The 14,518-nt window shown below is 38.8% G+C and overlaps 1 protein-coding gene across 5 annotated transcripts in view; it reads left to right on the top strand.

The window, feature by feature from the left end:
- The window catches only part of fbxl4 (F-box and leucine-rich repeat protein 4), a 120,545-nt gene that overhangs the window by 4,011 nt on the left and 102,016 nt on the right, over positions 1–14,518 (top strand). For all 5 annotated transcript variants that reach the window (XM_043685505.1, XM_043685479.1, XM_043685487.1 and 2 more), the window contains exons 2-3: positions 3,386–3,979; positions 12,417–12,744. In XM_043685505.1, the coding sequence (XP_043541440.1) occupies positions 3,477–3,979; positions 12,417–12,744 (831 nt within the window). In that variant the 5' untranslated portion in view covers positions 3,386–3,476. The remainder of the gene's footprint in view (positions 1–3,385; positions 3,980–12,416; positions 12,745–14,518) is intronic.

Below are 14,518 nucleotides of genomic sequence, written 5' to 3'. Positions count from 1 at the left end.
ACTGTGGGAGGAAACCGGAGCACCCGGAGGAAACCCACGCAGTCACGGGGAGAACATGCAAACTCCACACAGTTAGTCACCTGAGGCGGGAATTGAACTCGGGTCTCTAGCGCTGTGAGGCAGCAGTGCTAACCACTGTGCCACCGTGCCGCCTGTAATGTTAGTCAGATTAGAATTGGGGTTCCCTTGTACAAGCACTTATGAAGCAACAGGTGTTAAGGCAAGAAATCATTGCTGAAACATGGTTCTTCAATAATTGTAAAAGGCATACTTGGGTATATTATTATTTTAGATTTGTTTGCATTATATTAAAATATTTACTATGGCAAAATCAGATCAGAGACTCTCCTTTATTTTGTTTTTTTTGGACATTGGAGGATTATGATTCCAAAGAAACATACTCTTCTTTTGATTTATTATTATTACATTTTGTGAAGGATTAAGAAGGGATAGTGAGGCTGGAGTGTTCTGTGTCTCCCCGGTGTTATGTTTCACTTGGAAGGATAAAACAAAATGCAGTTTCTGACATGATGTGCAAAGGGGAATTTTAAGCATATATATCAATTCAAGAGATAATCCTTGATGAGTATTGGAATTCTGATTATATCACTTTCTGCAGATCAGTGGGAATTTTAAGCATATATATCAATTCAAGAGATAATCCTTGATGAGTATTGGAATTCTGATTATATCACTTTCTGCAGATCAGTGGGAATTCCTATGGTTCAAAGCAATATTCTTCCATTTAAAAGTTCCATCTTTAGCAATGATGAAATGTCATCCATAGTGAATGCGACAGTGTTGATTTTGTTTTACTCATTGGGATACGCTGGTTAGACCATCATTTATTGACCATTGCTAATTGGGCCTGAGAAGCTGGTGGTGAGCTGCTGCTCAGTGGAGTGTTGGGTATAGTCTGTCATGAAGGGAGTTCCAGAAATCTGACTGTGCAACGATGAAGGAATGGCGATATAGTTCCAAGTGCAGGATAATGTGTAGCTGGGAGTGGGGTTTGTGGATGATGGTGGTGTTTCCACAAATCCACTGCCCTTGGCCTTCTGGCTGGTAGAGGTTGCAGATTTGGAAAATGCTTTTGAAGGAGCTTCAGTGAAGGTTGTCAAAAATTTACGCCGTTATCAATCTGTCTCTAATATTTCCGAATCTCATGATTTATTGGTGAGTAAAAAAAAATTCAAATAACTATTGCCCTCATGTTAAAGTTTTACCTTCTAATGTGGAAAACCGTTGGCAATACATCTGTTTTTTAACAAAGTAAATGAAGTAGAAAACAATATCAGTTACATTGACACTTTCGATTTGGTAACAAATGGCTTGAGTTTTTTTCTCTCTGTGTAATCAGAGAAACTTACATCCTGGAAAATTGTGCAAAAGTTAACAAATTGTTCAGTGATTAATTGGCCAGTCCTGTTTGAACAATTTAAGCGATTTTTATTCAAAATGGAAAATACTGAAGAAACTCAGCAAGTCTGACAGCATCTGTGTAGAGAAAGCAGAATTAATGTTTCAAGTCTGTTTCTCAGAATCTGTTCTAAAGAATGAAGAAAGGTGACCGGACTCAAAACGTAAACTGCTTTCTCTCCACAGATGCAGCCAAACCTGCTGAGCTTTTCCACAATTTCTGTGTTTGTTTCAGATCTTCAACATCCAGTTCTTTGTTTTACTCAGGAAATTTTTATTGGTTGTTCTTGAATTTATTGCAGTTCACAGAAATCTTTTATGAAATTCAGTGGCTTCTGGAGATTGGTCAAAATATAGTGTGTATATTTATATACCAACATGTGTCTGGAGCTTTTGAATTGCATTTAGTTACAGTTAGCATTTATAATAGTTTATGTGACCCTCATGTTGCATTGCAAGGATTAAGCAATTACTAAAACAGATGTTCAGAATCTTCTGGACTCCAGGAGAAGGAAAAACAAGTATTGTCACTGTACAGTGTTTTACAGCTACTGATTTTGTTGTTGTTGCTGATTATGATATATTTATGGAAATAATGCTGCTGTTACCTCCTAACTCTGTACTGCAGCTCAAAGACAGGGACCAGCTTTTAAGGCACGTAAAAATGTCAGGGATAAAACATACTTTTTCAGTTTTCAGTCACAGGATACAGGCACTGCAAAGGAGGCCATTATTTTTGCCCATCTCTAATTGCCTTGGAAAATGTAGCAGTGAACTACCTTCTTGAACTGCTGGTGAATTACTCACTGCAGAATTCCAACCTTCTGAACAGTCTTTTAGCCACTATATTTATGTGACTATTCCAGTTCAGTTTCTGGTCAGTAATAAGCCCAGGAAGTTGATAATGGGAATTTCAGCAATAGTAATGCCATTGAATGCTGAAAAGCGATGGTTAGATTCTCTGTGTTTGGAAATGGTGTGGTGCATATGTTGCTTACTACATATAAGTTCAAACCTGGATGTTGTCTATAGTTTTCTACATTTGAACACATGTTGGTTCAATATATGTGAAGTGGTGATTAGTGCTGAACATCATCAGTGCATATCCCCATTTCTGGTCTTATGGAGAAGGGAAAGTAATTAATGAAGCAGTCAAAGATGGTTGGGCTTAGGTCATTAACGTTAGCATCTCTGGCAGTGACATCCTACAAGTGAAGTCATTGACAATCTCAACCATTTTCCTTTGCATCTGATAAAATTTCAATCAGAGGAGAGTTTTCCCTGATTCCCATTGACTCCAGTTTTGCTAATGCTTTTTGCTCCTTATAGCCACACTCAGTCAGAGACAATCACTCTTGTCCCACCTGTGGTGCCCAATATTTTTGTCTGTGTTTAGACCCAGATGGTAATGAGGTCAGGAACTGAATGGCCTCAGAGAACCCGTACTGAATATCAGTGAACTGGTTATTGCTGAACAATTACTGATTGGTAGCATGATTGATGACCCCTCCCAATTCTTGTTGATGATGGAGAGTCTCTGGGCTGTTGTCTTGAAGGTACAAATCTGTGCATGAAGGCACTTATTTCTGTCTGTTTCTGATTATAAATGTGAATTTGGATGGAAGTTTGAACTTCACTCAGTTCAGATACTCACTTCACATAAACTCACTTCAGAAAAGTAGAATAATTTTGTGTGTACTTTGCTGATTTTAAACAAAGTGAAATGCTACTCCATGACCTCTGTTTTTCCCACTGTTGATTCTTTAAATTTCTGGGGTGTTATTTTTCCATGATAATGTTTAGAATTTAAACAGGACAGGATGCATGGTCAGTGGTTCCGGTTAAAAATGAGTTATCTTATTGCGATATTCTGAGTGTTGTATTTAGTTAAAGAATCAGTTTTGACAATTTTTCTGATTATTCTTAAATAAATCACCATGATGTCCTTTTGGTTTCATTCATACAGGTCTGTGCTGTGTTAATGGGAATGAAGAAATAAATAAAGCCAGGGGCAAAATAAAGCATCTGCCGTGTGGGAAGAACATAGACAAACCTCAATGTATCCCATGTTAACATTTTTGAGCATGTTTTACTACATTTGCCTACGTCGTAGAGCCAGATCAGGTACAAGAGGAGAAATAATGAACAGTCGGCGAGCTATTGAGTCGAGCAACCGCATCCTACCTCTCAGCGTCGAAGTGGTGCAGTATGCCAAAGAAGTGGTGGATTTTAGTTCTCAGTATGGCAGTGAAAACAGCTTGTCCTATACTATGTGGAATTTGTCTGGACTGCCAAATGTTTACCCAAGTTCCGGTGATTTCACACAGACTGCTGTGTTCCGGACCTACGGGAGGTGGTGGGAAAGCTGTCCGAGTTCACCTCCACCATTCAGAAGGACTCCCCGAAGTTTTCATAGCCAAGAATATGTTGAATTAGCGTTTGAGGAGGCTGTGTACCCAACAGCTATTGATGTACTGGAAACCTATCATCCTGGAGCCATCGTTAGGATCTTAGCTTGCTCAGCAAATCCTTATTCCCAGACTCCTCCATCAGAAATTAGGTAAAGGTAACTTCAAAAGTTGTGACTACTCGTTTAAATTATTGCTTGCTTTCGCAGTGTTTAGTATTTTCCCACAACTGTTTCTCTCTTGAGAGACTAAGAACACATACAGAATCAGCCAAGGGAACCCAGTGAAAGTAGATTCTGTCTGTGTGCTTTCACTGAATGTTTCTGTTGATGATAAGCACTTACTGTGCTGCATGACAACTTAGATAACAAATGTTATGTGTGTAGGTAATACACTTTATGTTAATATCTTCAGAATCAAATCTCCATGACCAGTTCTATTGCAGTAACTCTGTTCAAACATTCCTGTACTTTAAACCCCAGAATTCTGTCTGCTCATTCCATTGCATTGCATTCCGTTAAGAAATAATTGTCCTTTATAACAATATTAAAATAGATTGATTAGATTATAAATAATTACTTTAAAATCAAGGGGATCTTCAGCCTTCTAGTTAAACTGTGCACAAAAACAAATTTATAGTTTATCTACCTGGATTGTTTGTAATTGCCTATGATGTTTAATGTTATTATTTTGACTTGTGTGTGTTTTCAAGTACAAAGTCTGAGAACAGTAATATGATAGCTACTGCAATCACAACAGTAAATTGAAACATTTCAGTTACAAATAACATTGATGAAAGCCAGTCTGTGCATTATTTTTAAGACTATTTACACAATATAACTTATTACAATAAGTAAAACTTACTGTATTAAACATAAATGAAATGTATTAAGTAATCTTGTTTGTTGCATACTTGTGTTTACAGATGTATATTTTTGTCTTGCCTTTCATTTTTGTGTGAGGCGTTTTTCCCCACACTCGTTCTGCAGCTAAAATTTAGACCCCCTAACTTTGGTTAATAGTGGATAATGGGTGAGTCCGAATATGATATTTCCCAAATCCTATCAAATTAAGGAGCCTTAGGCTTTTACAGCGTTCCACTCTGTGTTTTACCTCATGCTGTGACCAAGTGGGTATCAATTACTGGGTTAAGTTTAAAAAAAATGTTAAGAAGATTAGTGGCATGTAGCCTTGAATCAACAGTTTGAAATCCAGCAATGAATGTACTATAGGGTTTCTCTGTGAATTGGGATTTAACATAGTGACATTTTACTGGCTGTTGAAAAGCTACAGTTGTTTCTAGAACTTTCCCCTTGAGATTAAGTTTTTAATGTAGGAAGACCTAGCCGTAAGAGTACAGTAAAGAGAAGTTAAACTTCTTATGTTAACATGAATTCAGTGGGATTCACCTGAATACAATTGCTTACTTTGTAAGAAATATTTTGAAGATTTATCTATAAGCTTTTACCATATGAACCCAGTTCTCCATTATACTTGATGGTGGCAGCAAGTGAGTCTGTGAGAGGCTAAAATTCATTTCTTGTACATGGGAAATAATTCCACACCATTAGGGGTATAGGGTTTATGGAAATAAACAGATCCAAAGTGATGTAAAGATTCTGTCCTAAAAAAAAGTTAATTAAAGAATGTTGTGCTTTAAAGGTAACTGTTCATTTATCTTCAAAAAAATTAGAAGTTGCAGGATTTGCATCTATTTAATCAAAATGAGGTAAGATGAGATTGTGAAGAGAATCAGAAATTCGGGTGGGGAGAAAAAGTGCTGTTTCGTGGGCTTCAGTGTGATGGCAACTATCTGAAAATGGCTGATACAAAGGAACAATGTCGTAGATATTGAAAATCTGAAATAAAAAAGAAAATGCACAGCAAATCAGGTCACTTCAGTGGAGAGACAAACAGATTTAATATTTCAAGTCACTTCATCTCACTGAAAGGCTACAGAATTGAAACGTTTCCTCTCTCTCTCCACAGATGCTGGCTGACCTGCTGGGTATATCCAGCATTTTTATCTTTATTCCTATAGAGAGCTTTGTGGATTATAAATACACAGAAGGAATGTCAACAAACACTTAGGCCCATCAGTGCACCTCAGTATGTGTGTAAATTGGTGCCAGTGATATAATCTCAATGATCACGAAGAGTTGTCACCCCATCTGTTGAAACAAAATTGTATTAATACATAATTTATTATTATTTAACTTTAACACGCTGCCACTGACACCAGTGTGTACTATCTGCAAGATGCACTGCAGAGATTCACTGAAGATCCTTATACTGTACCTTCAATGCCCCCAACCACTACCATCCAGAAGGACAATGGAACAACACAAGTTCCCCTCTAAGCCACTTGCCATCCAGACTTGGAAATATATCATATTCCTTCACTGACGGTGTTAATATCCTGGAATTCCCTCCCTGATGGTATTGTGGGTCGATATACAGTGTATGGAGTGCAGTGATTCAAGAAGGCAGCTCGCTTATACTTTACAAGGGCAACAAGGGACAGGTAATAAATGCTGGCCCAGCTAGCAGTGCCCATGTCCCAGAAGTGACGAGAAGAAAAAAAAGTCTACTTACTAACGATAATGAGGGAAAGATTATGTCCCTGCTCCCAATGTTCTTGGTGTCGGTCACAAATAAAAAAGTTTGGATGAATCATTCTTAGAGTATATCCTGTAAACATTCCATAACAATTGGGAGCTATACAGATGAGAACGTTTGCAGACTTTAGCAGCACACTGTACTGAATTACCTGATCTTAACAAGCCAAAGGGTGATTCATTTAGCCTTTGTAGCCTAGCTTAGGGAGGGGAAAACAAAATAATCAGAATTTGTGCCCTGACATTCAACCATCCATAACGAATACGGTGAAGGACATTGGATCAGGATAGGATCAGGCCTGATTTTGATACCTTTGGACTGTTTTAAGCAGTATGGTATCAGTTAGATGATCTGCTTGTCAGTAGGTTTTAATAACTTTCCTACCCCATGTTATGATTTTTGTTTGATCTGAATATTTTCTGTATGTGTACCGATTCTGCCTACGCCTCACCTTTTTATAATCTGCAGTAACCTTGAACATTATTACATTTCAACCTTGCTGAAATATTTGGTAAAATATGTTTAATCGATCTGTGCTTTTCTTATTACACTTTTCCTTTCTGCTTTTTGTTGTATGTGTACATGCCCTCATGTTGACCAAAGAGTAAAATAGAAATATTCCCCTTGCTTTGTACCAAGTATTTGCCTTATGCATAAAAACAAATAGATGCAGTCAGTTAAAATTTCCATCGTACCCGTCCAGTCCGAAAGATCATATGATACATTTTGTAAAGCTATCCTTGTCACAGATGATGGTCCATAATAGTAATCAGTGTTGTGGACAATGGGACTAAACTATTTTCATTGGATTCATTGCAGCTACTTGAGAGATTAGGATTCTACAATTTGATTGTGTGATACTATTTTTAAAAAATGTATAATAATTCCATCTAGACCTCTAGCCTTTGCTAATTTGACAAAAAGGAAAGAAGGATACTGGAATAGATTAGGGGATGACTGAAAATGTATTACTAGTTGTTTCTATCAAACTTTAAAGAAATCTCAACTAGTTCTTCAGAGAGACATCATCTGCACTCATCTAGACAACCTATTAAAGAGCATGAGTGTTGCAGATCACAGATGATACACTGCACTTACGCTGTTGGGTCCTCACTGTAGAAATGTTTAATGTTTTTGCATGAAATTAATTTGTTTCTTATCAATTCCTTTTAGTTTAAATGCTTTATATAAAATAGTCAAGGCAGGACTCTCAAATGTGTTTCTGCAACGTAATTTCAGATGGAACGTGCACATTGCTCCAAGGTATAGTTCATCAAAGTAAACATGTGCTACACAAAAATAGACTTCAGTTCAACTCATCCCAAATTAATCTAATCCCCTTTGTCAGCATTTGGCCTATATCCCTCTAAACCCTTCCTATTCACATCCAGATGCCTTTTACATATTGTAATTGTACCAGCCTCCATCAATCCCTCTGGCAGCTCATTCCACACACATGCCATCCTCTGCATGAAAAAGTTGCCCTTTAGGTCCCTTTTTAAGTCTTGCCCCTCTCATCTTAAACCTACTCCCTCTTGTTGTGGACTTCCCTACCTCAGGGAAAAGACCTTGGCTATTCACACTATCCATGCCTCTCATGATTTTATAAACCTTTATCAGGTCACCCCTCAGCATCTGACGCTACAGAGAAAATGGCCCCAGCCTTTTCAGCCTCTCCCTCTCGCTCAAATTTCCAACCCTGGTGCCATTCTTATAAATTCTTTCTGAACCCTTTCAAGTTTCACAACATTTTTGCTACAGCAGGGAGACCAAGTTATCCATTTGAGAGTTTCCTTTTGGGCTAACCTCATGCACAGTGGTCTTCAAGTGTGCCTGTCATTTGATGACTCACTTTTCTCTCCAGCCGTCCATATCTTACCCTTATTTGACAACAAGTTTGTGAAAAGAGTCATCAGCCTTCAGCATTTTAATTGAAGTAGCGAGCTCCTTGCACGAGAGCTTCTAGGCTAATGGACGTAAACTTGGTGGAGCCAGGTTTCATTTACTTATAGATACAATTTCTATATTTGTCATGTATATAAGATATGCTGAAAAAACATTATTGTTGATAGGCTAAGTGAATGGGCAAGAACAGAGAGAATATAATGTAAATGAGTGTGAGGTTATCCATTTAGAAAGGAATAGAAAATAGAAAGGCAGGCTTATTCTTAAATGTTGAGAGATTGGGAAGCATTGGTGTCCAAAAGATCCCAGTGGGGCCTTGTTTGTGAGTATGGAATGCTAGCATGTCACTGCAAATCGGACTGCATTAATTTAAGACATCTGGTCAGCATGGATGAGTTGGACTGAAGGGTCTACTTTCATGCTGTCTATTTCTAGAACTCTATAATTCTAACTTTGAACTATCCCTAGCAGTTATGTGCAAGTTCCATCTGAAATTACATTGCTGAAATACACTTGAAATTCCTGCCTTGACTATTTTATATGAAGCATTTAAACTGAAAGGCTTTGATAAGAAACAAATGCATTGATATGAAAACATTAAACATTTGTCACTGCAGAAAGCAATTAAGAAGACAAATGGTCTGTTGCCATTTGTTGCAAAGAAATCTGAGGACAGAAATGAACTTGCCTTGCTGTAGTTGTTTAGAGTCTTGGTGAGACTGCATCTCAAACTTTTTGTACAATTTTGGTTTCCTTATCTAAGGAAGGATGTACTTGCCATAGAAAATGTGCAGCAGATGTTCACCAGGATAATCCCCGTGATGATGTATGAGGGGAGATTCAGGAAACTGGGCCTGTATTTTCAGTGCTTTGGAGGATTAGTGGTAATCTCATTGAAACTTGCAAAACCGTTACAAGACATAAATGATATATATCGGATCTTTCCTCTGGCTGGTGAGTTTAGAATCAGGCAACACGGTCTCGAATAAGGGCCATCCATTTAAGACTCAGTTGGACAGGAATTTCTTCTTTTTCAGATTAGATTACATTACAGTGTGGAAACAGGCCCTTCGGCCCAACAAGTCCACACCGATTCGCCGAAGTGCAACCCACCCATACCCCTACATTTACCCCTTACCTAACACTACGGGCAATTTAGCATGGCCAATTCACCTGACCTGCACATCTTTGGACTGTGGGAGGAAACCGGAACACCCGGAGGAAACCCACGCAGACACGGGGAGAACGTGCAAACTCCACACAGTTAGTCGCCTGAGGCGGGAATTGAACCCAGGTCTCCGGCGCTGTGAGGCAGCAGTGCTAACCACTGTGCCACCGTGCCACCCACACTCTCAGAGTGGTGAATCTTTGGAATACTCTGCCCCAGAGAGCTGTTGAAGCTTAATTATTCAACATGTTCAAGACAGAAAAAGATTAAAGGATGCTAAAGATTGTTGGGAAAATGGCATGGAATTGAATGATCTTCCATAATTTCCTATACTTCTCCTTTGGCTGATAATGAAAGCACAAAATTGTTAGGACTAGGTTTTTGGTTCAGCACTTTGGATTTTTCATGAGATTCTTCAACTAAATATGTCTCTGCCTCCCTGCTCATCTTCCCTTTTCCAGACAGATAAAACAGAATCAACTCAAACACAGAGGTAATGTCCTTAAACTTAATTAGTTAAAGCAGCCTTCTCTCTTTATTGCTGAATGACAATACCTTTTGCCACGGATTTGTGGTATTGACCTACTAGCTTACTATTGTGATGCCTTGAATTAAAACAATAACTACAAAGGAAGTTATTGGAGTAAGCTCACTACAAAAGATTCAGTTTGTTCAGATGCATCATCATACCATTTGTTACTGTGGTAGCAAATTGTGCTGATGAACATAAAGGATCACACAAAATATATGTAATTATAATTTTTTCATAGCATATCGATAATATGCTAAATCAATCAAACACTAATCATTTACCCTTTTCTCATGTGTGCTATTAAAAAGATAGAAACCCTTACCTTTACTTTTTACTGAATGTGGTAAGAAGGAGAAGTAAAAAAGTAACAAATAAAAAAATGGAAATTAAAGAGAGGACATGAAAATATATTACGAAGCCAGATAAAGAAAAATCCAAAGATGTTTTACCAGTATATAAAAAGCAAAAGAAAAAAAGAGGAACCTAACAGAGATGAATAAAGGAATGTGAAGATGCAGAGGATATAGGAAGAAGTTTAAATGAATTCTTTTGTCTCCATATTCACAATGGAAAGGGATGATGCGGATACTGTACTCTGAGAGGAGCAGTGTAAAATATTGGACAAAGTAATCAGAGGAAGTATTAGAAGAGTTGGAATCCTTGAAAGTGGTTAAGTTACCAGGGCTAGATGGATTATTCCCAAGAATGTTGAAGGAGATCAAGGAGGAAAAAAACTGATGCTCTCAGGATTATTTTTCAATCTTCACTCGACACAGGTGAGGTGTCAGAGGCCTGCAGGACTGCAAATGTGGTTCTATTATTTATAAAGGGTACAAAAGAAATGCCAATTATAGGCTGGTTACCCTTACTTTGGCGGTGGGCAAATTGTTAGAATCAATCATGAGAGATTGGATAAACTGTCACCGAGAAAGGTATATGCAAGTCATGGATAGTCAGCAGAGATGCCCAACTCTTCTAACAAGGACTGGATCTGCACCTTAAGTGCTGTAAGCTGCAGGACGAGAGGCCGGGTGCAGGAAAATGGGATTAGAAATGGCATCTGGGTGTCTTTGGATCAGCTTGGTCAAGAAGGGCTGAATGGATCCCTTCTGTGCTGTATCATTTCTTTGGTTCTATGGAATGTCTGAAAAAGTATTTTCCTGTTGTTACTACTTTAGAAAGAAGGTGTCAATCAATTTGAGCACTTAAGCTCCAGATTTGTGGTGGCACAGTGGCTCAGAGGCTCTCAGTGCCAGGGACCCAGGTTCGATTCCAGCCTCTGATGACTGTGTGGAGTTTGCACATTCTCCCCGTGCCTGTGTTCTCCGATTTCCTTCCACAATCCAAAGATGTGCAGATTAGGTGAATTGGCTGTGTTAAATTGCCCATAGTGTTCAGGGATGTGTAGATTAAGTGTGTTAGGAGCAAATGTAGAGTAATAGGGTAGGGGAATGGGTTTGGGTGCGATACTCTTCGGAGGGTTGTGTGGACTTGTTGGGCCGAAGGGCCTGTTTCCATAACGTAGGGATTCTATGATTCTGTGATTTGTTTTTGTTCGTTAATTGATGGATAAATATTGGCCAGGCCAGCAGGGACAACATCCTTGTTCTACTTCAAATTAGTGCTACAGGATCTTTTTACATCAGAAAGACATCTCCTCCCTCCACAATGCACTAGGAGTGTCAGCCATGACCTTTGTGCTGAAGCCATAGAATGAGACTTGAAACCCAGAGCCTTACAATTCGAGGCAAGATCCAGGAATCAACAGAATAGAGTTGTAACTCTTTGTGGTTTGTTGACCCTGCTGATGAGAAGTCTATTTCTTGTTGATCAATGTTAATGAAATACACTATTGTAATAGTCCCTCATCCCAAAGTATATTTGTGTAGCATGTAGAAGGGAGTGAATCAAAGAAATATAATTTACTAACTTTTGAGTGAGTCTTTTGTACTTTCTGAGTACCTTGTTTCATATGTGATATTAAAAGAAACAAAAAATAATAATATGTGCATGTAGGGTCAAATGGGAAAACTGTTTTTTAAGAAGATCTACAAGACTATTTAGCTAAGATGCAGTGTTAATGCACTTTTATTCAAAACTACTTGTTATTTCATAAAACCAGATTTGTCCTGTCATGGCCTGTAGTATCTGAACAACACCAGTCACATAGATTGCTGAGTTAGGAAATTACATAGTGTTTGTTACACAATTTTGTAAAATTCTACATTAAAGGATCTTTTGGCACAATTTCAGTGAGTTATTTTCAAATTTCAATTTGTATAATATATCGTATGAATGAATAATTTCAGCTAATAGATTGAAGCTGATTTCATCCTGCCAAGCTTAATGTTTTATGTGCCTACAGATGGGAGACCTTATGGGCAGGTGAACCTGAGAAAGTGAATATCTTGCAGGCTCGCCAATTTACTCCGTGCATTAAACAACTTGACTTCATGACAAACTTGATTCGCCTGGAACTGAACAGTTCTTTCCTAGATTACTACACGGAGTTGGATGCTGTCCTGTTACATGGTGTTAAGGACCGGCTTCTTTCTGTTCACAAACCATCAATGCTAGATCTGGAAGAAGACGACAAGGATGACCACAGTTTAGAGTTCTTCAATGGGCAAATCACTGGAATACCCTTGCCTGAATACACCAAGAATGGTTATTTTGAAAAACTGCCTTATGAGGTAAGAGTTTCATTCAAATGCATACAGAATGTTTGGGGAACAGAATTAATGTCATACTTTGTAATGGGAATGAAGAAGTGACCTACTTCCACGTCTTTAACAATTTTTCTGTATAATGCTTTGAGCTCTGACCTTCATGAATGTTGTGGATATGTGCTGTTGTTTAGCCATCAATCTGCATCTAGGGTGGTTTAATGCACATTTTAGCTCATTTAAATGAGAATTAGCCTTCAGCGCCAAAATGGTTTCAGTTCACAGAACAAAACTGTTACTCTACTCTTATGATGTTTAACCAGTTTCATTTTGACAAGTAGAGATTTCATCATGGTAGTTTCTTCATGATTTGGAAAAAGTATTGTGTCTGCTTCTACCACCTCCTCTAGCAATGTGTTCCAGGTGCTTACCACCCTTTGTGTGAAAAACTTGCCTCGCACGTCTCTTTTAAACTTCCCCCTGGCACTTTGAACCTCTGTCCCCTGGTAATTGACTCCCCACCCTGGGAAAAAGCCTCATATTTACCAGTCTACCAACATTATTCACAATCTTATAAACTCCTATCAGATTGCCCCTCAATCACCTGCAGTGAAAACAAACCCAATCTATCTAAACTTTCTTTTGACTCAGCAACATCATGATAAATCTTTTCTGTACCCTCTCTGAAGCAATCACATCTTTCTGGTAGTGTGGTGACCACATCTATGAGCAATATTCTAAGTGTGGCCTAACTAAAGTTCTATAATGCTGCAGCATAACTTGTCTATCCTTATGGAAAGGCACAGCCGGTCAGACAACATCAGAGGAATTCCTGATGAAGAGCTTATGCTCAAAACATCAATTCTCCTGCTCCTCGGATGCTGCCTGACCTGCCTTGTTTTTCTAGCACCACATTCTCGACTCTGATCTCCAGTATTTGCAGTCCTTTTTCTCCTCCTTGTCTATCCTTCTACTCAATGCCCCTTCCAGTGAAGGTAAGCATGCCATAAGCCTTTTATACTATCCTATCTATCTGCACTGCCACCTTCAGTGATCTGTGGACCTGCACACACAGATACCTCTGCATATCAATACTCCTAAAGATTCTGCCATTGACTCTATAGTTTCCACCTGCACTAGACCTTCCAAAATGCATCACCACACATTTATCCAGATAAAACTCCATCTGTCATTTTTCTGCCCATGCCTCCAAATCATCTATACCCTACTGTATCCTATGGCAATCCGCCTCACTATCCGCAACTCCACCATCACCAAACCTAATTTGTGTAGATCACGAACAGAGGATTCCCCCTCAGAATACCACTAGTAACCAATCTGAAAAGTATCCCTCCACTGCTAACCTCTGTCCCCTATGACCAAGTCAGTTCTGTACCCATCTTGCCAGCTCGCCCCGATACCACACAAGATACCACTGTTTAAGGAGGGTGATAAGAACAAGCCAGAGAACTATAGACCAGTGAGCCTGACGTTGGTGGTTGGCAAGTTGTTGGTGGGAATCCTGAGGGACAGGAAGTACATGTATTTGGAAAGGCAAGGACTGATCAGGGATAGTCAACATGGCTTTGTGCGTGGGAAATCATGTCTCACAAACTTGATTGAGTTTTTTGAGGAAGTAACAAAGAGAATTGATGAGGGCAGAGCTGTTGATGTGATCTATATGGACTTCAGTAAGGCGTTCGACAAGGTTCCCTATGGGAGACTGATTAGCAAGGTTAGATCTCACGGAATACAGGGAGAACTAGCCATTTGGATACAGAACTGGCTCAAAGGTAGAAGA

Source organism: Chiloscyllium plagiosum, chromosome 3 (genome assembly GCF_004010195.1).
Source record: "Chiloscyllium plagiosum isolate BGI_BamShark_2017 chromosome 3, ASM401019v2, whole genome shotgun sequence".
Lineage (NCBI taxonomy): Eukaryota > Metazoa > Chordata > Chondrichthyes > Orectolobiformes > Hemiscylliidae > Chiloscyllium > Chiloscyllium plagiosum.
This window is presented reverse-complemented; position numbering and strand designations above follow the sequence as displayed.